Source organism: Labrus mixtus, chromosome 22, assembly GCF_963584025.1.
Source record: "Labrus mixtus chromosome 22, fLabMix1.1, whole genome shotgun sequence".
NCBI lineage: Eukaryota > Metazoa > Chordata > Actinopteri > Labriformes > Labridae > Labrus > Labrus mixtus.
The window spans coordinates 4947423-4974266 of record NC_083633.1 but is presented as its reverse complement, the minus strand read 5'-3'; the positions used below and the strand labels follow the sequence as shown (position 1 = coordinate 4974266).

The following is a 26844-nucleotide window of genomic DNA, read 5'->3' as shown; positions in this document are numbered from 1 at the left end:
TGCATTTAACGCACCTGTGTAATGTATGCCCTGTGTTTGTGCTGAACCTGAGGAAGCTACAGGTGAAACGCGTTGTTCGCGCACAATAAAAATACAGTAAAGTTATTTTCAGTGTGCCACGGACTTCTGATTGTTTTTTTAAAATAAGAAATGACTTGAGGTGACACCTGGCAGACATGTTGCAGCACCACCTGTCAATCAAAGAGACCACGCCCCTATTTGAGCATTTTTACAAGAGGTTAAGTTGTTTAACGATCAAACTACTATGTAGAAGTAATAAATGGGCAAATTAGCTTTCCCCAAACTGTAAGAAGTGTATAGTTTCTGGTGAAGTTGAGCATTTTAACATGGGGCTTTATGGAGATCGACTCACTTTTGGAGACAGTCTCGAGTGACCATTTTAGGAACGGCAGTTTTCAAAACTTCAAAGTTGGACTTTGTCCATCGTTGCTTTTGCATGTTACACGTCTTGTTGTTCTTCCCCTTAGGATTAGGAAATCATGTAATTCAGCTAAGAAGCAGTTCAATCAGGAGAGACAAGTGAATTAAGAAAATCTTTTATTACAATGGATAACATGGAAATATGACTTGACAGAAAGACTCTGGCACTTGGACTCAATGGGGTGGCTGAGAATGACAATTCCGAGCGTCAACAGTATAAACCCATCTGGAACCCTTTAGGAAGAACTGTTGTCACTCTGAATCTAGCATTATCCACGGTGGAGAGGTTGAAATAGTGGACTCATATAAATACCTTGGGACAGTGTTCGACTCTGAATTTAAGGAATTTTGAGGCCAACAGAGAACTCATTTGATGCGGAGGCTGAACTCTTTTAGTGTTTCACCAAGCATTTTATGTAGCTTTTATCATTCTTTTATCTAAAGTCTTTTAACATTTTCTTTTATCTGTTGGTTCAATGGGTTGTCTGTGAAGGACAAGAACAGTTTGAACCACATCGTAAAAGTCTGCTCTGAGATTATTGGAGTCCAGCTGAAAGACTTGAGCTCCCTGTGGAAGGAGCGTGTGGTCCAGAAAGCCAAAGGGATGATAAACCAACCTGAACATGTTGTCTCATCGGAGTTTTCTTTAATGCCCTCTGGACGGCGCTATCTTGCCCCTCCAAGGAGGACAAATAGATACTCCAACTCTTTTATCCCTTCAGCTATCAAGCTGTTGAATGCTGAACAAGTCTGTCATCGTATTAGGAAATTGTAGATTGATAGCGCTGGCTTTCTCACTTTACGACCTGTTCGTCTGTTGAATTGTTGTTACTGACATGTGAATGTAACTGTTTGAATGCTGTGGTGATGTGTTTGTTTCCTTTTATGTTGTCTTTACGTTTTTCAATGGCTCGGTAGGCTGTGAAACTGAATTGCCCTTCTGGGATAAATAAAGTTTTCTGAATCTGAATATCTGGTCTTCCTGACTGAACTTACGCTAGAGCTTAATTTTTGGTGACTTGTTACAGTTTACAGGTTTACTCAGCATGCCACCACAATGGATAGAAATGGTAATGGTAGTTCCAAAAGCTTTCATTTATTCTGATTTAGTGTTGCATTGTAAGGAAAGCCACATATTGCCCTTCAGAGGACAATTAAAGCTAGACAGCTCAGTTTAAGGAGCACTACGCAACCCCCCCCCCCCCCATCCTGCATCGAAGAAAGTGGGAGATAAAGTCTTTATACTTGGCATGTTCAAATGTATGTCATTAAAAACAAACGTTTACACTTAGACAAGGTGACACATTTTAAACCATTAAAGACACTAAAATAACACAACACAAGCCTGATAAACTAATAGACACAATAGATTTACATTTAGGGAGGGCACCAGGTTATAACTGGTGGATATTAGAGGGGTGTTTGATGGTAATATAAAGTGCTATGCTCAGTATGAAGGTGACTTTAAAGTGTCCTCACAGATTAAGTTATTTTTGGCAACGAGGACAACAATTTGTCTTCATACAGGGGGCTGTACCTTTGTCCTGACGGCAGCAGCAGAAAGCGATGATTTAATTGATGGCTGTGGTGGTATATATCTTCCCCCATTAGTCGTTGGACGGCCTTACCATGATGACGAGAAGGTTGACAGCTTTGTATTGTCTTTGGAGTTTGTAATCCTGGCTGACATTGGGAAAGAGGCAAGGTACACCCTGGACTAGTGGCCAGTCAATCACAGTGATTACGTTCAGAGACAAACCACTGCTCCCACAAAATCAAACTAGGGGTCAAATTCAAACCTGGTTTAAGAGATTTTTGTTTTGGGTCGGAGCTGCACGGTGGTGCGTTGGTTAGTGCTGTTGCCTCACAGGAAGGAAGTTCCTGATTTGAATCCCAGTCGGACAGGAGCCTCTCTTTGTATGTTCTCTGTGAAGGCTGGGGTTCCCTCCAGGTACTACGGCTTCCTCCTACAGCATAAAGACATGCTCGTCAGGTTTTTTTGATGGATATACATGCACCGTTAGTTTGGCATTAAAAGTTAAAGGAAGAATGTACAACTTTTAGATCGACACCACACCACCAACCCTTCTCCGCTCGCGTTTTCAGGAGTTATCAAATTGGAACGCACCATAATTAAGCGCTAAGCGCAAGCGGTGGACAACATTGTCCTTGTTTCGAGCTGCATTGTTGTGTTAGCATGCTAACGCTAGCGCTCTTTAGTTTGTTTGTAGCTTCACATTGCAAATTTCATAAAATTTAAACGGAATGACCATTATCTAAAAACGTTTAAGTGAGTAGTGAGTACAGTATGTGGTTCTTCTTTTCTCTAGTCCTCACTTAAACAGCTTTTATACGCAAGAGGATGACCCGACTGGCCGTCCCATCCATGTAAACGTGACAACATCACAAACAGCGCAACTCACTCTTCGTAGACGGTCATGACTCAGAGAGATATTTACAGAGGATATACTAGATTTCTGCTGTACTTATGTGTAAAATGTCACACATTCTTCCTTTAATAGGCGAAAAATTCACAAAGTCACAAAAAGCAAGTGAAGTAATCAGAGCATTTAATGTGTGTAAGTATTTACTGGATGATTTTGATTTTACAGTTCACATGTGGAAAACAGCCTGTAAGGAAAAGGAAAGGAGAAATAAAAGGAGATACAGTCAGACTAAAACATAGAATCAAAGCTTTGAAGACAAAAAAAAAGGGGAAAAGAGATTAACTTGTCAGCTGTATATCCCTGGTAACAAGAGAAAGCAAACAGCAGGAGGGTTTTTTTTTTCATGTTTTTTTTCTCCATGGCGTTTCCAGTGATGATCCAGAATGTGACATCAGTGCTCGCTCTCTAATGTCTGTGTTCAAACAAGCTTCAAGCAGCTTTTAAGCAACGCTCGTTATCTGGAATTTCAGCAGCAGGCAGCTTGAGCGCTGATATTTAAATGAGAGGGGGGTTCAGGCATGTGAGGGATTGGGATGTGTTTTACATGTAGCTTAGGAGGGGAGGAAAACATGTATTGGACGACATGGCATCCTGTCTGTGCATTTCAAACATTCTGAGGGATGCAATTATCCTGTATGTGAGTGATTTGCACATAAAACTGGACCTGACGTGTGTTTCATGAAAAAGGCTCATGGTAAAACCATGCATACAGGAGGTCTTAAATAATAATAATGATGCTAGAACTTTTTTTAAATAAGGCACAGGTTAATGTACCTGAAAGGAAGGGACAGACAAAGTAAAAATATATAGTATGTTGAGTATGATAGTGGATAAACTGACATTGTAGATTCAAATCAATTTTAAAGGACTAAAAAGTAAAATTAAGAACATAAATACTTCAAAAAAGATTGTTAAGTTTCAAAGAAGAAATAAAAACTACAGGAGCGAATATAAGCAAACACATGGCTGCCTTTCAGTCGGGCTGTACGGAAGCCCGATGAGGACACGTATCAGCACATTTGATTAAACTCTGTTTTCAAGTGATTCGGTTGTTTTCTCAAGATCTTAACTTCTATATTGCACACTGCACTGGTGTCCCATGATAACTTAGTCATTTCAGCAGTTTTCTTGAGATCTGAGAAATTTACCTAGATACTTACACATTGCATTTGCATTTGAGTAGCTTTGGTTTCCACTTGTATGGTTTCACATTGCGTTACAGCGTTGGAGATGCAAACACTAAACTTTGTCATAATACATGTAAAAAAAAACGTTTACACAACAGCAAACGACAAACTCACAGTATAAACTCTGTCATCTGTGACACGCTTTGGATGTGGGCTAGTGCACGCAAGGGGTAGAGAACGAGCAGGGAGGTGTGTGATTGGTTTATCAGATTGGTACCTCGTGGCAGACATTGGTCAAAGTTTTTACAGGCTTACAGCTGCTGCAGATGATGGATTTTCTTCATTCCTTTTTCAGAGAACATGAGTTATTAATGTCTGTCAGGACCTAAAGACAATTTCAACCAAAATCTTAAAAAGTGAATCTGGAGAAAATTACCAACCCTGCCTTCAAGAATCCTCAAATCCTAGTGTGGCGTTCCTTGTTTGCCCGGTTCATCATACACTCTGCAGGTCAAAGCTGCTAAAATGAGTCATTAGAAACACATCTGTCTCATTAGTAAACATGTATGGAACAGCAGAGTGTCCCCTCCCCCACTGGTGCAGATGTGCAGTTTGTATGTGACTGGGCACCTGCCAGGGGAAAATAAAAAAAAGTCAAAAGTGAGGAGAATTGTCTGGTATGTTTAAGGATGTGCTATAAATCTGATCTATTTTTCTGTGTGTGTTTTTTTGGACTCCTCATAAAGTATATTCTCCAGCTATAAGATGATGGATTTGAAAATATATAAGACATCTGATTTTATTTGTGGCAAAGAAAGCGCATATATTCCTCTCTTTCTTTTGCACTCCTGTGTGCTACAACAAATGAGTGCACCACATCAATTTCCCAGAGTGCCGGTCTGCCAAAATGCAGGATATGAGGAAATGTCAGATATTATCCCCTGACAGCCTTACGTAACCCTGACTGAGCGTGTGTCAGGGCTAATCCTCTTACAGACGAGTCGCCTTAACAGGAAACAAAACACAGTTTGCCTCCTCTGTCCCCGGCTTTTAATAATCAAAATGGAGTTTGAGCAAAGGCCCCCACACCAGGGTAATCCAGGCTGCAGGGGAAAAGCCTCTGCTCTCTAATCTATGATTATTTGTCCGTTCAAAGAGAGCAGATAGTGATCGACGCTGGATAAACAGATGTGTTTGTTTATTAAAATACAGCTGCAGGGACTTCCAGGACAATTCTAGTCCCAGGGGTAATGTGATGTGGCATGAAATTAAAGGCCGTAGAAGGTGATCTGAACTCATTTGCATATTTAAATATTAAATATTGACTCTGGCATTTGAACGCATTATTGATTTCCCCTGATTTCCAGCTTTTAAACTCATAAAATGGCTCTGTCGTGAGGGCTGTGTTGGGTTTAAACATACGACTGTTACAGCCCACTTATCTGCATGGAGACAAGCTGGTCAGCCTTCAAAGTTAATTTCCAGATTCAGCTGTAGGATGTTTGTCAGTTTTGCTTGTTTAATGTTTGCAGTCATGTTTGTCTTTATATGACTTACATAGCGTTCTGAAATGTTTATTATTTAATGTAATTACCAGAAGTATGCAAATAAATCTCTTGTGAGCTGTAGCTGATGTGCAACTTAGCTCGCTGGCGCCCTCTGGTGGTGTAAAAGATAATTACTACCCAGGACCAATCTACCACTGAGCACACCAAGGGCTGGATTCACGAAGAATGGATAAGTCAAAATGTTGCACAAAATTTGCGTATTTTTTTTGCAATTTTCAGGTGAAAACTGTCCCAAACATGTGGGGGGGGGCCTTCAACCTGCGTTCAACACGTTCATGTCTGCCAGTGTCCCGACTCTTAATCCTCTTTTCCCTGTTTATTTTTTCTCTCCTATAGACGGATAATTCCTCTTCATCCTTCTTTGTCGACTTTCATCAAAGAAATTTGGTTTTCACCGCAATAATGGGAGCGACTATTAATTGGGAAACGAGACTGAGTGCTGTCAGATGTGGCCCCCTTAGGGAGGTTTCCTACTGTCATTGCAAAATTTGCACATTTTGGGCCGCTGCTTCGGTTTAAGTCTGTGAGCCCTCAGGAGTCCTCTACTGGTCTGGGGCCCCAAGCAGTTGCCTGCCTTGCCTGTTTACAAGCAGCAACACTGGTCATGCCAAACAACTCCAGACCTCTCCACTGTACTGTAAGTGAATAAAGTGTTGAGATGGTGACAGACCCGGACTGATTTAACTTCTGGTTATATATAAATAATAATAAAGTCAAAGAAATGTTTACAGACTTAACAGGTTATCCAGAGGTACAACTGTTGTCCCGATTAGTGAAAAGTTGGCATGTGACATCTCTCATAAATACTGCTGCCCAGTTACCAACAGATGGTAGTTTTTTTCACTCTATCTGTGTCTGGCTATTTGCAACTGTATGAGTGAAATAAATGCTTTTTGCAATGACGCTCAATTGCATTTAAAAGGGCAGATTTTCCCCCCAGATGAAGCATAATGGCTCACTTAAATTGACGCTAAGAGCACCGGTAGACAGACTAACGACTTACGTAGAATTATGTAGAAACGTGGAATTTGTTTTTTCGTTTTTTTTCTTTGCTGTTTGGAAATATGTTTGTGATTTCTCTCAGATATAAATAAACAGATGAATGTATCTCTTTAGGAATGTTCAGAGGGTTTAAACTCATCTCAGTGCTGAAGAAAGCAGGGGCGGGTCTAGAAGGTTGGCCAGGGGTGGCATTGGCCCGCCTTGAAATCTGATTGCCCCCCCCCCCCCCCCCCCAAAAAAAAAAAATCCTAAACAATGATTGGCTGTCTGCCTTGTAAGAAGCTGGACGTTTGCTAACACAGCAGTTCTGGCTTTTCCTTTCGCAACATGCTGCAAGTAGTTTTCTTCAATGTAAATGTAGTATATTATTTTATGACCTTTAAATACCGTAAATAAATACCCTGCATATCAAAGAGAGGTGCATACTACTGTATTGTAAGGAACTAACAAGAATTTTTTCTGTACTGAGACATTGTGTTTAAGTGTATTTGCATGTCAGTGTGCAAGAGTCTGAAATCAAGTTTTTGATCAGTTCAAATTGTAACTTTGAACATCCTTGTTTTATAGTTCTAAAGGCTAAAGATAAATGTTGCCACTCTTGGGTTGCATAAAAGTAGATTCGCGTTGGCGTTAGAAAGGGTAAATAAATTGGATTCTTGTGTATGTGTGTGTGGACGTAACACGTAAGGCCACCCCTGCATAAGTCAGTGCCCCAGTTGGGCCACCCCAGTCAGAGAAGCCTGAACACGCCCCTGTAAGAAAAACACACATAGCATCAAAGTCAGACTTCTTTACAATAAATATGTTTATTACTGTCTTAATTCAAAATGGAAGCATTTCCAATTCAAACCCAGTGTGAACACAGTCACAGCTTGGACTGAATAGATCTCTAAGTTACTTTTATTTGTGAGCTCGCTGAGCAAGAAAACCCATATATGTTCATCTCAGTTTCTCTCCCCGCTGGACAACAGCTGCGTCATTCACACTTTCATTTGAACGCTCTATCCCTTTGCTGCGATTTCCAACTCAATGCAGTTTAATTACCAGCCATCTATCAAGCAATACTGTCCAGGTTTCATCAAAACAATCAAGAATTACAGTCCAGCTTTCACCAGCCAGAATCCCACTGCGATTTCTGAGATGACATTCTCTATTAGTTATTGCACTAGACTTTAGCAAAGCGGATATCCTTAAACATCTGTATTTACAGTAAAGCAAAATGTCGACTCCTTAAGAAAGGAGAAATGTAAACAGGGTTTGTCATTCAGTAAGCTTTGGAGAGTGTGCCCCTCATTTAAGACAAGAATTCGTTAAACGTTGAGTCTGGTTTGAAGTCTACATTCAGGATCTGAAGACATACACTGTTAAGTCCAAAGTGGTAGAAACCATCTGAAAAACTAAAGTAGCAAAACCCACTGCCAAATGTTCAAGAGAACATCTCGTGTGTGTTCAGAGGAAAGGGACTCAGAGGTAACCACCAAGCCCATGAAGGGTGCAGTTCATCAATAGTCCACCAGGTGGTGCTGGTCTGACATGGTGAGAGGCTCCAGTATCATGCAGGAAACCCAGCACTCTTCTCCGTCCTCCACGGTGCAGTGAACACCAAACACCAGCTGAAAACCTGAGAACAAGAGAGAGACACATTTGCGGACGAAGCTGTACCTTTTATTTCTTTAATTTTATCCTGTCCATATGTTTTAACTTTGAAATGTATCACTCATCATGAATATTTGCTGTTACTCATTTCATCTGACACCTACCCCCGCGGCAGCAGATTCAGGCATTAAAAATCACCAGCTAGAAAAGTGAATCTCTATGCTTATGGTCTCATTTGCTCTTAAAGCTCATAATGAAAGCTCTTCCTACATGCACTATCAAACCCCTGCAGATGATATAAAATTGAGCAGCACGACTGGTCTTCAACCTTCCTAAAAGAGCACATGTCACTCCACTGTTCATCTCCTTACACTGGCTCCCAGTTACTGTTCGCATCAAATTTAAAACTCTGCTGCTCGCTAACAAAACAGCGACAAAAACGGCTCCTTCTTACTTTAACTCTCTCATCCAGGTCTACACTCCCTCCCGCCCACTACGCTCTGCCAATGAAAGGCGTCTGATCCAACATTCACAACAGGGTCCTAAGACGCTGACTAGACTCTTCTCCTCTGTTGCCCCCCGGTGGTGGAATGAACTTCCAAACTCCATTCAATCTGTCCCTCTGCACCTTTAAGAAAAAGCTAAAGACCCAGCTCTTTCATGAATACCTACTAACTTAATGATGATGGTCTCCATATTATTGATGATGATGATGGTAATGACGATGGTTTTTGTTTGATAACGACGACTTATAAGATGGTTTCTATACTGATTAGAGCTCTCAAGAACTGCCGTCAATGTTGTGCTTTGCCTCTGGTCACTTCCTGTCAGCACCTGTGTGTCCAATCAGACTCAAAGCTGATCGTTTGCTCTTACTGACGTTGTTCCCTTTTTTCTAGATCCTTGCTTGTGTTGTACTTACTCTCTGATGTACGTCAGATTTGTTCCAACATGATAAATAAAGTTACACACAACATATTCCATGTCTATACCTGTCACTGCGTTCAGGGCCACTCCTTGTGATGGGTCCTGTCTTTCCTCTTTTTCTCATTTTTCTCCTTCTGCAGTCTCTCCAGCTCGGCCTCATACATCATCTCCTGGATCAGATATTTCTCTCTGCGCATCCTGTCCCGCAGGTCCTTGGGGAGGTCGGGGATCAGGTACGCGATCAGGGTTTTGATAGCAAAGACCATATGCTGAAAAAAACACAGAATCAAACCTTTGAGATCTCTTTTATTTATCGTTTATTGTTGCTAAAGATGTAGAGGAGGAAAGTAAATGTAATGACCAAGAATTTCAAGAAATAATTTCAAAATCAAACCATCTGTCAAAGGTTAAACACAGACCTCAAACACAATAATGAAAGCCAGACGGGCTGCCAGTACGTGCCAGAACTGTAGAGTGTACGAGTACGGCTCAGCAGAGTCTGGAGGCTCCCTGTAGTCACGATACCTGGTGGGTCAAACAGATGAGTGCAAATGTCACTTCTAAAAGATATCTGGTCGTTCGATTATTAAACGGATTCAAACTATAGTTGAGTTACAGTTGTCAAAAATGAGACTTTTTGATGTTTTTCAACACTTTTTGATACCACATGTTTTAACCATACAACCTTTGTTATTTTAATGATTTCAATTGTTCATTTAAAGAAACTTCAGATCTTAAGTCATATTTTTGAACCAAAAAAGCGAGACAGATTCTGTAGTCTATTTTGCACTAAACGTTACCAACCTATGACTGCAATATGTAGAGTGTGCAGGAGTTTCTTTTAAATCCAAAAATGACCCAATATTGTGTTTCTACTAGGGCTTTCACATTTGCAGAAATGCCAACAGAGTCCCACTGGTTGGTCTTGGTTTACCAAGAAAACAGAGTCAAATAACATGTATGGATGCATGTCCTCTTAGGGCTCCCATACCTTAAGCTGGGTTGACCTAATTCTTGTGTGAAATATATTCTATGCTGAGCTCAGTAAGAGGCTGCATGTTGGCTAAAAGGGATCATTAATAAAGTGATGGATGAACACACATGAAAAAAACAGGTTATACAATCCATCCTCGCACAAAGGCTTCCAGCCAAACCCTACTACAGCTGAACAAGCTTACAATGAGCAGTTTGGTTTTTTGTGCAATGGAAACTTTGGAAAACTCTTCTGGTGGCTTTGGGTCACAAAAAAAAGACGATTACAGTTAACAGTTATATTTCAAGCTGCACTCACACACACACCTGCAATAGTTGACCGCTTCTCCATTGAGCTCAGAGCCAGACATCTGCGGCTCAGATCTCTTCTCGAAGTCGGACACTCGAAACACCGAGAGACTGGCGTTAACGTATCCCATCATGCAGCTGAGGAGCAGAACAAAACAAAATGATCCACTGCTACGGAACCTTAACTTCAAAACAAGTGAACTAAAAAGACGAGGAGTCCCGTTTACGGCTAATTCATTTTACCTTGAACTAAACTAATCCTCACTCACCCCTCTCCTGCTCGGCCCTGGCCAGCACACGGTCCGTACTTGTAGGCGTAAACGAGGCGAGGGATGAAGTCTGAGGTAACAGCGATGACGAAGGCATTGGTGATGACGGACAAGATGCCGATTCCCTCCAGGATACCGTACCAGATCCCTAAACACAAGTAGAAATGACATCACACCTACAGTCCATATAGTCAGGAAGTCAAGCTACGGGAAAGATCAACAAAATACATCTGTTAGTTACCGATGTCTTTGGCTTGCGAAGGCAGAGGTCGTCTCCACTGTGTGACAAACTTGTAGGCGTCCAGGCGGATCTCGATGATGTTGTTGAGCAGCGCTAAGAGAGGAGCCAGAGGGAAAGCTGCCACAAAGATGGTGGTGAAGCCAAACTGTAAAACTGAAGCAAACACAAAAAAAACACACCTTTTCAGGTCCAATGGTGACTTGCTAATCATAGCCCTAAAGCTTTTAATGCTTGGAACCAAATACAAGTTCAGGAAGGCATTTTCACAAATTGCCATGTTGTTTTTTTTGGAGATGAAGCTGTCAATATTTGGATGATAGTTTTAATGACACATTAAATCTTATCAAAGCCATGGCCAAGACTAAGTTATTAGTTTGATTTTTGTTTGTGGTGGTTGTTTCAGATTCCTGCTATTTAGAGCTAGCATGTCAACAAACTACAATTTCACTCCGAGAAAAAGCTGTAGCACAGACTTCCTCTTGTCTTATAGAACCAATAACTTCACAGCAAAATCTTAAAAGCCGAAAGGATCACAAGCAAATCATCCTGTCACAAGAGTTCTCTTTAATGCCCTCACAACAGAGAGGAAAACAAACCGATATTGCTTCTGCTATCAGGATGCTTGAAGTTGACCTATGATGCTGATCCCCATTTTAAAACTCCCCTTTATAGTTACAATGCTGGATTCTCATAATAAACATGGGTAAACATAATGTTGGAGTGATCCCAGGATAAGTCCGCAGAGTGCGCTGGACGGCTTGTTCTGCAAATCACACGATGCTTCCCCCATATGAAACCTGGAACTTAACGAGACTGCTTCAAGCCTCTACGTAAGCCATTGTACCCTCGTACATAGACTCTCTTCTCCCAGCACTGGAGAGCAGCCCTCACCTGGCAGCCCTGCAGTGTTCTGCCCCAATGAAAGCTTCCAGAGAGCTGGCCAATCAGAAGAAAATGGGCATGACAGTTTCAGGCAGAGGCTGAAATAATGGTTTTTAGTGAGTTTTTTTTAAACTGCAAATCATGCAGTGCTTCTCTATAGGTTTCACAGACGGACAAGATGAAATGTGAAAATGAGAAGAGTATGGGATCTTTGATGCTGACAGCAATGTAAATTTGTATTATTTATTAGGGCCCGAGCACGAACCGTGTGAGGACCCTCTTGAAACCCTAGCGATTCTTCTTATTTTTTATTGTTCCTCCTCTTTGCGGCCACTTTTGAGGGCCTGAACGTGCCCGAAAACTCACCAAACTTTCCACGCTCATCAGGTCTCGTGAAAAATTAGATATTTTGGTGGTGTCGTAAAAAAGAATTCACAACATGGCTCAGTGGCGCCCCCTTGAAAATTTCAAAATGGCCTCCCCATAAAGGGTTTTTTCACATACACTCATGAAAATTGGTATGCATATTAAGCTTGTCGGGATGGACTAAAAATCCTCTTGTGGCGTTTCAAAAAACCTGACAGGAAGTCCACAAATTAAAGTTGAATTTCACGATAACGGCCCAAAATGCCTCAAAATGGCCGATTTCAGCCTTCCTATTTGAACGCACTTGTCCGAGGGCTCTCATCCGATCGGCGCAAACTCAGTGTCAGTGCGTTCTAGACAGGCTCAACATATCTTGTTGTGCTCCGCATGTTATTTCGTCAAAGGGCATGGCCGTGGCATGTGTTTTAAGTTTTTTGAGCGTTTTGGCAAGTTGCCAAAAAAGTAAATGCTTATATACTGCTTCTCAATTAGCATTAGCCATTTCTACACGGTAACTAATTTCCCCTCAAAATTGGTGTGGACCATGCTAACACCTTGGCCATACAAGACTTTTAAGGTCAAATGCCTATGTCCAACGCTGTCGCCATACGGACGCGTCGCTGGCCATCAAACAGGAAGTACTTTTTTCACGGGCTTAACATAGTCGTACTGTCCCGAAACTTCATACATATAATCCTGGTAGTAAAGTCAAACATCTTACACCGTTTAAGTGAGTGGGCGTGGCTTAATGGCTCAGTGGCGCCCCCTACAATATTTCAAACATTCAGCCCCTGCAGCACGTTGAACCTACAATTCTGAATTTTACTATGCATTTCTAACATGACAAAATCTACAAAAAAGGCTCTTGCACCCACACCCAACACTCAACAGGAAGTCCACAAATCACATCGCCATCAAACAGGAAGTGGCTGTAACTCTTACATACTTTGTCTAATCTTCTTGAAATTACATAGGTATGATCAGGGTTGGCCTCTGAACACAGTGACACAAAACAATAATAAAGTTTAACCATAGCGCCCCCTACTGCAAGGACTAAGTACTACATCATACATACTTTCTCCCATCTGCTTAAAATTTCCCAGGTATGATCAGGGTTGGCCTCTGAACAGATTGACATAACAATAGTCAACTTTAACCATAGCGCACCCTAGTGCAAGGACTAAGTACTACCTCCCATATAAAATCTCACATTTTATTCAATTTTCACTCGAATCATCTCAGTACTGGCCTGCTCACATCTAACCTAATACAATTGGGCCACTGACATAGCGCCCCATACTGGAAAGACACTGTACTACATCTCATATACTTTGTCTGATCTGCTCCAATTTTCACAGGCATAATCAGGGTTCGCTTCTGAACACCATCCCAAAACAATAATAAAGTTTAACTATAGCTCCCCCTACTGCAAAGTATAAGTACTTTTTCCCATATACAATGTCAGATTTGCTCCAAATTTCACATGTATAATCAGGCTTGGCCTCTGAACACAGTCACATAGCAATAATAAATTGTAACCATAGCCCCCCCTACTGCAAACATTAAGTACTACATCCCATATACAATGTCAGATTTGCTCAAAATTTCACATGAACAATGTCAGTACTGGCATGATCACATCTAACCTAATACAATTATGCCATTAACATATCGCCCCCTACTGGAAAGAGGTGGTACTGCATCTCAGATACTTTTTCTGATCTGCTTCAAATTTCACAGGTATGATCAGGGTTGGCCTCTGAACACATTGACATAACAATAGTCAACTTCAACCATAGTGCCCCCTACTGCAATTACTAAGTAATACATCCTATATACTTTGTCTGATCTGATTGAAATTTCACTTGTATGATCAGGGTTGGCCTCTGAACACATTGACATAACATTAGTCAACTTCAACAATAGCGCCCCCTACTGCAAAGAGTAAGTACTACATGCTATATACAATGCTCAATTTCCTCAAATTGTCATAGCTATCATGACAGTGCCAGCCTGAACTGCTCTACGTCAAAATTTTACGTGATCTTCATTGAGTTGCCTATTTCAACATGTCAGTACTACGACTTTTACACAAATCGAACTGCACAGCCTGCTGCTTAGCCACGTTCCGCTGCTGCTGCACTCCCGCGGTCGCGACGCACCCCGACATGCACAGGGGTGCGAGGTCCCTTCATTTTAATTACTTTTGTACTTGCAGTTATGTTTTTACTGACTTGTCTAAATATTCCTTTTGTTTGTCTTTTTTTCAAATGTAGTGTACATATATATATATATATCTACACAACTCGGTGGGCTGTAAACTGAATTGCCCTTCTGGGATAAATAAAGTTGTCTGAATCAGATTTTTTCTCTCAAAGCCTTACACCTGGCTGAGATACTAAGTCTAACTTATTGCTCAGGTAACACCGAGCAGATAGTGAGCAGCAACAATCTATCCCTCCATACAGCAGGGTCGTGTTCTCGTAAATGTGACCATTTCTGCAACAGCGCCTTGTTGGCCAACAGAGAACTGGCGCCACTTTTCGACCTGGAGTATCCTGCGGCGTTCTCACATCAGCCCACTCGTTCAGTCTGTGAGTTTTTTTTTAAGATCCATTTCAGAAATTGTCCATTGTTTTCATAAACATTTTGAGATTTAAATTTGTTTCTTTATCCTAGTTTTACTTGTCTGGTAGTGGAGCTTTTTTAGAGAAAAGCGGAGGCTTCTTAGGTTGGGTTGAATCAGTTAAAGGCTTACTATGGGATTTTTTGATCCAGCAGATGTCGCCCTTGAGCACCAGCATGAAACCAAAACAACTTGCGCTGCATTGTTGTGTTAGCATGCTAATGCTAGCGATCTTTATTATGCTCGTATCTTCACACTGCATCCAAATTTACCTGAAATGAGCGTGATCTAGAAACGCAGTTAAGCAGTGAGTACAGTATGTTATTCTTCTTTTCTCTAGTCCCTCAATTAAACAACTTTTATTCGCGAGGGGAGGAGTCAGCCGGCCGTCCCACGATGTAAACAAACTGAAGATAGGACTCGGGAAAACTCTGAAAGCAACACAGACAGTGGGACTCGGGTGTCACCCATTGTAGACAGTCATGACTCAGAGTTATTTTCAGAGGATATACTTGATTTCTATTACATTCAAGTGTGAAAAATCGCACATTAAGCCTTTAATATATCTGCACTAGTTGTCTTTCCAGCTTTAATCGCTGAAACACCTGTTGGTTTGACATATACCTGGTGAACCGAGGGGAGAGGGGGAAAAAAACGCTGAGTGATGGAAGGCTGTTCACTTTTCATGAACACCTCTTCCATCCGTGCCAAGGCCAAAGAAAAGAGCACAGAGTGGAGCACTCACTAATCAAACGAACAGGGGCCTTCCGGACAGGAATCTAAACTTAGAAGGAGGACATACTAGCTGCCTCGTTGTTGACAAAGAAACCAGCACTTCAACTTGCTTCTTTAATGTCTGATGATATAGTATGATCATTTACTCATTTAAGTCAGTAGATATCTTACAGATTGGACCTTTACATAGTAAAACTGGAAACAACATTGGGGGAGATTTTTACTAAGATTTCTATGCTATAAATGTAAAGAATTTTTTTTACCCAACATACTCATTTCTAAGTATTCATCAAAGAGTCCGTAGGCATTCATTGGCTGTAGGTTGTAGTCTCTCTCCCACTGAGGGAAGCTGGCCTTGGCAGTCTCTCCGTGCTCCCTCCTCAGCCTCCGCCGGGTCCACCAGTTCTGGATCAGCCTGGAAAAACACAAAAACAACCAATAAACAGAAAACAGGAGACATGACCGATCCAGAACAGAAAAGAGGTGCATATAATTATATCTGCAGTTACCACTACTATCAGGAACACAGTCGACTGGCACAATGTCTGACTGAGGATGAATACTGAACACATTATCCTGCTGATATTTCTCATTTATTTTTAATTAATTTACTGTCGTTTTGTCTGTAGCTTTGAACTCACGGGTAGCCGAGCTCCATGAAGTTGTTCCAGGTTTGTTTAAGCACCATAATGATCCCCATCTGCATACAGAGGTCAATAAGACAACCACTGGGGTGACACTGCAGAAACATGAAGGGGGAGAGAGAGAGAGAGAGAGTGGGAGAGAGAGAGAGAGGGAAATGAAAGTGTTGCTCTCTCTTACAGTACAATAGCACCCTTACCATGTAAGCATAATATGGAATTAGTTGACATTTTTGTAGAAAGAGCCATCGCTGCTTGACTGATTTTGTTGCATTTCTCTCTGTTAGTGTTCTATGTAGCTACATCAAGTGAATATTACAGAAAATATCATGCATAGAGGTTTTTATCAACACATGCAGGACACAGGTCCAGGCTTTACGAATGGTAAATCACTGATAGTGTGTAATACAGCGGAGTGTTAAATAGAGGTTTTCATACTTTTCCCAAGACAAATATTCACCGTAGAAGTGTTAGATGCTCATCTGACAAAGGAAGGGAGCAGATCTAGCAGTGTTTGGTAACTTTGATTGTGGGCTAGATCACACAAGAGGTGGAGAATGAGCAGGGAGACAGGGAGGCGTGTGATTGGTTCATCAGATTGGTACCTCGTGGCAGACATTGGTCGAAGTTTTTACAGGCTTACAACTACTACAGATGACAGATTTTTGTTCCTTTTTCAGAGAACATGAGTTATTAATGTCTGTCAGGACCTAAAGACAATTTCAACCAAAATCTTAAAATTACCAACCCTGCCTAGGACTCACATATTTTTAATACATCGTCTCTCAACCATAATGTCAGGTATTCGATCCCCAGCTCCTGCAGCCACATGTCAGATGTGTCCTCGGGCAAGACACTTAACCCCAAGTTACTCGCGCTACTTTGTTGGCAGTGTATGAACGTGTATGAATGGGATTAGTAAATACTGATGGACTCTTTACAAAGCAGCCTCTGCCATCAATGTGTGAATGTGTAGGTTTGACCTGTGGTGTAATTTGAGTAGTCAGAAGACGAAGACGAAGTTTCAGGTTTTATTCGTAATCTATCCCATGTAAGGGAACATCGTTGGTGTTGTTGTCAAAAATCCATTGGTGGTTACTTTTTTTAAAGATTTATTTTTTGGGCTTTTTGTGCCTTTAATGGAGAGACAGGACAGTGGATAGAGCCGAAAATCAGGGAGAGAGAGAGAGAGAGGGGAATGACATGCGGGAAAGGAGCCACAGGCTGGATTCAAATCTGGGCTGCCCACTTGGAGGACCACAGCCTCCATACATGGGGCGTGCACACTAACCACTGCTCCACCAGTGCCCCAGGTGGTTACTTTTGTTTTATCTTCATCATGTTTCCTCTTTTTTTATTCAAGATATATTTTACAATCCTGATAAAGAAAACCTGTAAAAAGAGTTGTTTATGTTTTTATAACTTTATGTGTCAGCGTAATTTGCCGCTGTAAAATTATTACGCAACATTTATAAATGACATGGTCATTAAAGGCTGACTCATGCTGCACTTGTTCTGTACATGTCACACCACAGATATTTTTTTTTTTCCTGTTTCCATTTCAGCAGCCGCGGGAACAAGCAGGAGAGCATGAGCTCAGCGCCTTAAAGTGCCAGCTCAGGCCTTCCGTCCCCTCAGACCACCTCAGTATGTGTTTTATCCCCACATGTTCCCATAAGTAGTGCTGGCAGCACCGCTTACTGCTGATGGGGGATAAACGCCTGGTGGTTCAGGCATATAGTAATAGCTTAATGTTCAATTTAGAAAGACTTAAAGGCAAAGTGATTTGCTGTTATTCCCCCATGGGAACGCAAAGTAATTACTCACTTCTTCCAGTTTCCAGCGATTGATGAGGCGTAGATATGCACCAGGCCGGCCTGTAAATCTGCCAACCAAGAAAAACACATTCTTTTGAAAATAAAGTCTGCTTTTCTAACCTCAGTCGACACTGTAATATCATCAGCCGCAGACGCTGCAATGGTCAACGAGTCATTGTAGTTATTTGCTGTGCAATTGATCCGTGTGTTTGTCTGCAGTTGTAAGTGAGATGCATTTAACACAATGGTCTTTTCTTTTTGTTGAGTTGTACTGAAATCCAAAGAGCCCAGTAATTCTACTGGGTTCTGATTGCAGATAAACTCCTGGAATCTGTGCTCACCCTAGCTCCATTTTAGGGAACACTCACACTAAACAAGCCGGACGGTGGCCAAGCACGCTTCACCTTCAAAGACAAGTTCGTTTGATTAGTGTGAGTGCTTCCGATTCCGTGCTCACTTCCTTGGCCTTGGCACGGATGGAAGAGGTGTGCGTCAACACGGTACAGTTGCTCATCCACGAGCACAAGCACGGGGTACGAAAATTGGACAGCCTTCCATTATTCCATTATCGAGAAATCTCCAAGTGTTCTGGCTGTATCTGACTAAAATGACTCAAAATAAAGCCTTTGTTTTGCAGTCTTGGTCTAGGATCATGATCATGTGAAGCCATCATGTGTTGTATAACGTTACGTACAAGAAGTAACCGAGCTCAGGCCTGGTTAGTCCCGGAGCAGTGTGAGCGTAGCTAATTGGGGAATGGGGAATGGGGGTGGGGGGTTGAGGGGGGATACTCGTGCTTCAGCACAGTACTGGGCAACTGGGCGTGGTGTGAGTGCGCCCTAACTGTGCTCACTTCATCTTTGAATTCTAGCTTTAAAAACCATCTTTATCTTGACAGTTTCCACTTGACTTACAATGTGTCCTCTGAGAGGTTTGAATATGAGATTTAAAGTATTTTTGTTCATGTTTTCACAAATACACAAAAATCCTGAGGAGCTGCAAGTGTTGCTAAAGAAATCCAGTCTTTTTTTTTTTTCACCCAGACTTAATTTTTACTGCAAGCCCCCATGTGAAGTGTTTGTGTGAAGCAGCCTGAGCCCGAGGTGGAAATGTAGCAGGACATATGGAGGAAATACACTGTGAGCGAGCGGATCAAGCAACCAATGTGCGGACCAGTGCGACCAACATGCACATAGTGAATCTGCTTTATACTCTTTTACTGCTTGCATGTATGCCCCTAACCTCTCAATTATTGATTCTGTGAATATGTCCAATTACATGTAGCATTGATATAAAGGCTAAATCTGTCCTCCATCCTGAGACCCCGCCCCCCTATCCTGTCTGACAGGAGCATGTGTGTATGAGCGTATCAGGAAGGGGGCATCCAGTCCTTAAATATTGTTGAATATTGTTGACATTATTGAGTGCATATCTGAAAACGGCTTCTGTCTGCTGTTATGCAGATGACACACACCTTTATGTTTACATTTCTATTTTTATCGTTTCAATGTTTTCTTAATGGTACTTAACTTCGGTTGTTCTTTTTTGGCTGTGTGTTCATAATCAGTCTATTATTATGACTGTTTTATACTTTGTGCTGAGTGGTTAGCTTTTTTTGTAAAACATTATAGTAACTGTCACAAAATGTATCGATTGTTGCCGTGGAGACGCTTGAAAAACCAACTCAGTTAAGAGAAAAACGTGTTTGTTTCAGTGAGTTCAGCGCGAGGTCCTCACCTTCCCAAAAAGAAGGCAATGTAGAAAGTTGAGCTGTTGAGGTTGACAAACTGAAACAGGAACATCTTGAGTGTAAAGCTGTTCTCCCACTCCGACTCCGTCCTGGGTTGTTCTGTCGCAGCATGGAGAGAAAAGAGAAATGTTGATAGAGCAATTCCCTAATCAAAGGATGTAGACCTCACATCCTATGGCGTCACTTAAAAGGGTTTTAGTTTGCAAGATGACAACAATTTGTTTGATAAAAAAAGAAGAGTTGAAGTCTAACAAGTAAAACATCATCATACATGAATGTAAGAAGTTGTGATTTGTTCAACTTACCTAAATTAGTGAGAAGAAGAGCAACCTTTTCATAGAGCTGGAAAACAAAGATTGGAACTGTTTAATTAAGGAGGAATGAAAGATAGAGCCTGATCGATATTTATCAGTGTGTCAATACTATCTGGCTTTTCTGTGCCTTTAACCGCGACACTTTGATGACAGGGTGTTTTTCCATTAGATCCAATAAACTCTCTTTTACAGAAGATAATGCCGAAAACAATTCTTGGGTGATCCAAAATTGGTGTCAATTCAATTATTGGTGTGATTCTTGCCCTAAAAATCTCTGGATTTGCTGCAATATTTGTAATTTTTTTAAAACCTAAAACAGCTCTTGGTATCACTTAAATAAATACCCCATATCGGTCAGGCTCTATTGCGCATTTATCATGTCTCAACTGTAACATAACATTAAGCCTTTAAATACAAATGTCCTGAGCTTCTTGTTTGTTTTGCATCTTTGTACATTGATTGTCATGTGTCCTATGATTTGTCATATGATCATCTCTGCCTTGTATGTCATTATTGAACACTTCATCTCTGGTACAGTAGCTACAGATGAACAGCATGAACTCACCACGTTGAGGAGCATGATGATGCAGAAGTTGATGCAGACTGCTGTTCCCGTGGTCGCCACCTGAGAGTTGTTCCTGATCAGAGCCCAGCCGAAGGCCGCAAAGGTGCTGACGGTGATCACGCGGTAGATGACGATGCCAAACACAGCGGCAATCACAATCAGGATCTGAGGAGATGTCAGAATAACAATGCTAAAGGCCTTTGTACACTGAGTCCAATTGTTTCCTCCGGAATTGCCACATGTATAAAAAGCTGCTCAACTGCTCAATTGGTGGCCTCTCTTTTTTGTTGATTTTTTTTTTTTGGCTTTTTCTGCCTTTATTTTTTAGAGAAAGGACAGTGGATAGAGTCAGAAACCGGGGAGAGAGAGTGGGAAACGATATGCGGATAAAGGAGCCACAGGTCAGATTTGAACCTGGGTTGCCCGACTCTCGAGGACTTAAGCACATGTCGCTAGGATATAGGTGCACAATTCAGTGGTGGTCTTTTCTGATGTGGGGTTCCAGTATGACAAGCAGCGTATCAAACTGGACCACTGACATTCTGAAATACACCTGGAAGCGATCGCAGCGCCTTTATCAGCAGGTGAAACTCTCCTTGCTCTGGTCTTATTTTTCAGCTGTGGATGGACAGTGTTTATTTTCTCTTTTTAAAGCAGTGACAGAATCATTAAATCTTGCTTCACTTCTTGATGAGTACGAGATGTTTTGTCGTGTACTACTAATTTGCGCAAATGGGTGTGCAAGGTTTCTGTGTATAATGTTTTTTCAATGGATTATGGATGCAAAAACATGGATCCAGAAAAACAGATTCAGTATGCAAAGGCCTTAAGAAAGATCAAACAAAGCACAGCTGCTACTTCACATTTGTTTAGTGAAGAAACTCACCATGAAGAAGATCCCAGACGCTGAGACGATGAGACGGCTGTATTTGTCGGTGAAGTCTTGGTGAGGCTCCGGCTTCCCAGAGATGGGATTCATCCTCTCCTTCTTGGAGTATTTTGCCTCAAATTGGGGTCGAATTTCCTCCTGAGAGACATGGGGCAGAAACATGAGCAAAATCCAGCGGTATGTGAAACTAAGTTATCAGGTAATGATACATGTTTGGGCAATACTGAGGAAGAGTATTAGTTTTAGTCAGGCGGCTCAGCAAAAACACCAAATTGAATGACTTGATGAATGAAATGAATTAATTAATGTCCAACTGCCTAGGAACCAAGGAAATTATGTAATACTTTTCCGAAATTAACATATGTATTTGATCTTGGCACAAATAATTATCAAATTATATTTTAATGCATTCCTTGACCCAGAAAATGTATATATTGACACCAAGATTGACTTTCTAAGTGGCTTTGAAGACATATTGGCACTTTGCGATTTCACATGGAAACGGCATCTTGATGAAGTCCCAAAGGTAAATATCCAGGTATCAGTGCAAATCTTTAAAGAACACATATTCATGTCACTAAAGTACATTAATGAACATTTTTGGCGGCAGTAGCTCAGACCATAGGGACTTGGGTTGGGAACCGACGGGTCACCGGTTCAAGTCCCGGTGCGGACCATAATATGGCAGTTGGTCTGGTAGCTGGAGATGTGCCCTTGAGCAAGGCACCAAACCCTGAAAAGTAGTGTGTAGCAGCCCCACTTTGACATCGCTCCACTAATGCATATCCTCAGGTCCTCAGGTGTGTGATTGGGGCCTATGTGTGTGAGAAGAACGTCTCTAAATAACAGAGTGTAAACCAGGATTTCCCCTCGGAATAATAATGGTATAAAAAAATCCATAAATAAATAAATAAATAATCTAATAATGTTGTTTTAAGAGTTTGTGGTAATTTCATGCGTTTCTGCGATCCTGTGTAGAGCTTTGGCGATATATAAAATGAAATGCATGCGATTGTGGTAAAGAGACTTCTGGAAAGGCCATTGTGACATTTCAGTAATGGAAAAATACTTTTCAGACTGAATTATTTATTAAAGGTCCTTCCAGGAGGTTTTAACCGGTCATGAAACAGATTTAAATGAATAGTAATGCCTGTATGTGATCTACAGAAGCAAACAAGGCCATAAGTGATGAGATGGTTAATTTCTATTATTGGGGTTGTATCAAGTCAACTTTGGTTATATTCTTTAATAATTATACTTAATTATTAATAATATAAATAAAATATCATTAAACTATGTTTAATCTCGTTTTGGGGCACCACCCTGTACTCAGGGAAATATAACCAAAATATCACTCAAATCAGTCTCAAATTAGTTATTTAATTACTAATATTATTAATAATTAATAACTATATTTAATAAATTGAAGGCGTGAAATCCGTACACAAAGCCTTCGCACCCAGCTTATATCACAATGCAAATACACCAGTAATCACAAACAACTGCTCTCTCAAAATTACTACAGAATTTATTTAACAAAGTAACATCAATCCAAAATCAATGAACTTAACCAAACAAATAACTATCATAAACTAATCTAAGCAAACAAACATTATCAAGCAAACCTTGTGAATGAGGTGTAAATGTGTTTGTGTGTGTGTGTGTGTATGTAGATGAGAGAGAGAGAGAGAAAAAGAGAGAAAGAAAACAAGATGGTGGAGAGAGACAATGCACCATGTGGCTTCGTCACATGTGGACAAAATGGTGGACAACAAAGGAAGCCGTGTGGCTGCCTTTTGAAATAGTTTGAGCTCTCTGAGCTGAGTTCAGTAACTGTTACTTAAACACCAGAAAGCCAGTGGCCGGACTTTGATTCAACGGCGGGTACACTGGTCTTTCTGATTGTGAAAGCCGTTGACTGAAGGTAAACTAGCATAGCATTACACACATAGGTGAACACAGCAGTTCATCACAATAAAACAAATGCAGCAGCTTACAACAGATAATAAACAGAATGTGACGTCTCGTCAACAATGATGCATAATTATCAGTGGTTATAAAAGAAACATAACTATTTCTGAAACAATTTCTGCCCAGACCAAAGCTCTTACTTGGGGTAACTCCTGGTGATCGTTGCAAAGCTGGTTAGATCGTCACTCTGTTGAATGTTGAATCATCAGATTCAGGCAGGGTTCCTTCGTGGCAGATGTAGGAGGAGGGTAGCGGGATTCAGATCTTCGACCAGAGCGCTGCTCTATAGGGTCTTCTGGTTGCAGGAGCCGAGTTCTTTATGTGTCCTTGTGGATTCAGGGATCAGTGGGCTTCCTTCAGCGCTCCTGTCCAGCTGCGTTCAATGACGTCTTACGAAAAATCAAAGGAAAGAAACTCTTCTTTTTGCTCGAACCTGATAGCATCTGATTGCGCCCAAAACTCCTAAAAATATGCCATGGAAGTAGTCAGCTGAATCCTCTGATGCTTGAATTCAGCATGTGAAGAGCTACCTATACTGAGCAACCTCAGCTCTGGAGTTTAACCTATGTAAGTCAAGAGGAGGAAAGGCTTTGTCTCGAATGCTGGAGTCCATCTTGTTGGAGAGGGTATCCTCTGGTGTCGGCAGACCACACTTGAAGAGAAGGAAGCAATGCCTGGTGATTGCTTTTAAAGACTGGAATTGCCTGTGGGTTTACCTCAGGCCTCCTCCAATGAGGATAGAGAATTCAGAAGCCCCCAACCCCCCCCACTTTTCACACCTATTTGTTAGTTTCTGTTGGGGGTTGCTGGGCTAAGACCCCTTTGTTTAGTTGCCTTCAAAATCACTTTAGTCAGGCTCGAGACTGTAACATAGGCCTGAGTCCTTTGTCCCAACCACATGGCTGAGGCCCAACATCCCCCCTTGTCATGAATAGCGAAATGCAGGTTATGATCTTTAGGGCAGCTCACGGACCAACCATGTGTCTGGGATGGAGACACATCCCAGTTTTGCAGTTCCTTAGGGAAGCAGTCCATAGGGTTAACAGTTCAGAGATATTAGAGGCATTTTGGTCTGGGCAGACACTGAGGCAAAGTCTGGGCAGACTGTCTAACTATGTCTAACGCTAGGCATAAAACATAAACAGGCACTAGCAAAGCTTTGCTACTCAAGGTGCATTCTTTAACCAAACAAATGAAACAAACAGACAAGAGGAGGAGAGAAAGAGAAGAGTATCAGGTGTAGATTTGTGGGCTAACTCCTAGCCTAGGCAGGAGTAAGTCTGTGGGATGGTGTATGTGGCATGTAGGTGTGTAAATATACATGTGCATTATGTCTCACTACCACTGTCAGGTCATAAAACAGAGACTAGAAAGCATTAATGCTGAGTGACTTTGGTGGGTTTTACAGTGGAGGCTACTCCCCCCTCCCCACTTTGGAGTCACCACCTTGTTCTTTGTAAGGGCTGGAGGCCTCCAACTGTCTAATCACCTCTGTCACACACCTCCGGATCATGTTCTCCATTCCCTTGTCAGAACCTGCATCCTTGGGAAGTCCATGGGAACTCCGGTTATGCCTACCCCTCTGTCTGGGGCTTCGGCCATCCCGAGAGTTCTGTTCGGGTCTGGTGGTGATCAGTACTTCAGGTTGGGAACTACCCTGTGGCTGGCTCCTTCCTTCACCCCCCTGGTTCTGTTGTCTATTCTGCCGGTGATGCGGTTTCTTATATTTATTCATAGCATAAGGCAATTTGTTGCCTTCTAGTGCTAGGTCACTATTGTGTCTCCAAAACCCAGGACGTATGCGTGTTTCCCAAGCCACCTGTGCAAATTTCTTGATTTCTGGCATACCAAGCTGATGTGTTCGGCAATGCATGGTGACATCGTAACGCACACAGCCATGCAGATTGTGCAGGAATAAGGACTTGAAAGTCTGGTCCTCTTCCAAACCTGGACCATTACGTCCCTGGAAATATGCAGATTTTAGGCGCCGGTAATAATCTTTGGGTGCCTCGTGCTTCTGGTGCCAGACACTAAAGGCTCTAAGAGGGGCAGATACAGGGTCGGTGTAGGTGGAGAATTCCTTGCACAAAGTGTTGCAGAGTGCTGAGTACTGGTCTCTGATCTCAGGCAGGAGGGTAGTCATGAAGTCATGGACACTCTTGGAAGTTGTCTTCCAGATCAGCTTGAGTTTTTCTCGTGTGGATGCATCAGGTAGATCACAGAGGTGCAGGTTGATCTCTCTGAGGTAATCATCAATGCTGAAATGTGGGTTACCTGGGTCAAACCGGTCTACATCCTTCGCCAGGGATTCAATGAGCCTTATGCGCATTATTTGATCTCTGGGTGGACAGGAGCCATCTGATTCATCTGATGTTTTTCGGAACTTCTCAGCTGTGGACCATGTGGTGTGGACTTGCAGGTAGAAGGAGGGGCGTTGGTGTTATCTCTGCCTCTGGGGCTGAGAAGTCACCCCCCTCCCTATGTGGTGATTCAAACCTGTGAAGGTGTGAAAAGGTGTCACAGCTGTCGGGGGACTGGGGCGTTTCCCCAAAAGGGAGGGGCTCCACAGTCAAAGTCTTTGTTTCCAGGAATGGCAGGGAAGACAAGACTAATTTTCTTAGTCCTTGGGTTATCCTGGCTGCTCGGTTCTTTATTGCGCTTTTTCAGCAGGGTTGTTTGATCTCTTGAGGGGCTTGGTTCAAGATCAGAGCCATATTCTGACAATATGTCTTGCTCCATGCATACCTGTGCCAATTTCTGAATAACATCAAACACATCAAGCACTTCCTGCTCAGCAGTTTTGAATTGCTGACGAATAAATGTATTTTCTGCCAACAGGGATTGGATGTGGTTCTGCAGGGCTTCTTTTTCTACTTGCAGCTGGGTTTGCTGCAGGAAGGACTTGCGTTGGGAAAGAAGGAGGAGTTGCCCAAGAACATTCAGGATTATGCTTTGAGGTTTCCTGGCTCGGTGGTTGGCCTGATCAATGAGCTCCTTTAACTTCTTATCACAAATGCTAATTGAATAGCTATTTAGGTCGGCTATCTCCTCTAAGGAGAGGTGCGTCAGACCGGCAACAGTTTCTTGCAGTGCTGCGTCGTCTGATCCAAAAGGAGTCTCAGCTCCCGGCTCACCTAGGGTCTTGGTAGACAGTTTTACGTGATAAAATGGAACCACAGTGGATTACTGTTAAGAAAGCCGCTAAGCTAAACAAAGCTAGATCAACACCAGAGCAAATCTTATCTAGGTTTCCCAACTGATCACTGCAGTCTGTCCTGGAAGCTAGGAGAGGGGATTCACACCTCAAGTCCTCAAAGGATGGGAGGAACTCACACCTCTCGGACAGCTGGCTATGCAACAATTATGAGGTTACACTCTCAACTAGAAAA

The 26844-nt window shown here is 41.9% G+C and overlaps 1 protein-coding gene across 6 annotated transcripts in view; it reads right to left on the bottom strand.

Annotated features, from left to right (window-relative positions):
- Positions 1-7366: 7366 nt before the first annotated feature.
- LOC132956418 (anoctamin-4-like) overlaps positions 7367-26844 on the bottom strand; it is a 62394-nt gene continuing 42916 nt past the window's right edge. For 4 of the 6 annotated variants that reach the window (XM_061029872.1, XM_061029875.1, XM_061029878.1 and 1 more), the window contains 13 exons: positions 21482-21622; positions 20596-20760; positions 20022-20058; positions 19704-19815; positions 17977-18034; positions 16150-16247; positions 15772-15923; positions 10900-11052; positions 10659-10806; positions 10408-10527; positions 9528-9633; positions 9174-9377; positions 7367-8206 (listed from right to left, as the gene is read on the bottom strand). In XM_061029872.1, coding sequence (XP_060885855.1) covers positions 9186-9377; positions 9528-9633; positions 10408-10527; positions 10659-10806; positions 10900-11052; positions 15772-15923; positions 16150-16247; positions 17977-18034; positions 19704-19815; positions 20022-20058; positions 20596-20760; positions 21482-21622 — 1482 coding nt within the window. In that variant the 3' untranslated portion in view covers positions 7367-8206; positions 9174-9185. The remainder of the gene's footprint in view (positions 8207-9173; positions 9378-9527; positions 9634-10407; positions 10528-10658; positions 10807-10899; positions 11053-15771; positions 15924-16149; positions 16248-17976; positions 18035-19703; positions 19816-20021; positions 20059-20595; positions 20761-21481; positions 21623-26844) is intronic. The other 2 variants (XM_061029874.1, XM_061029876.1) reach the window with 1 other exon arrangement.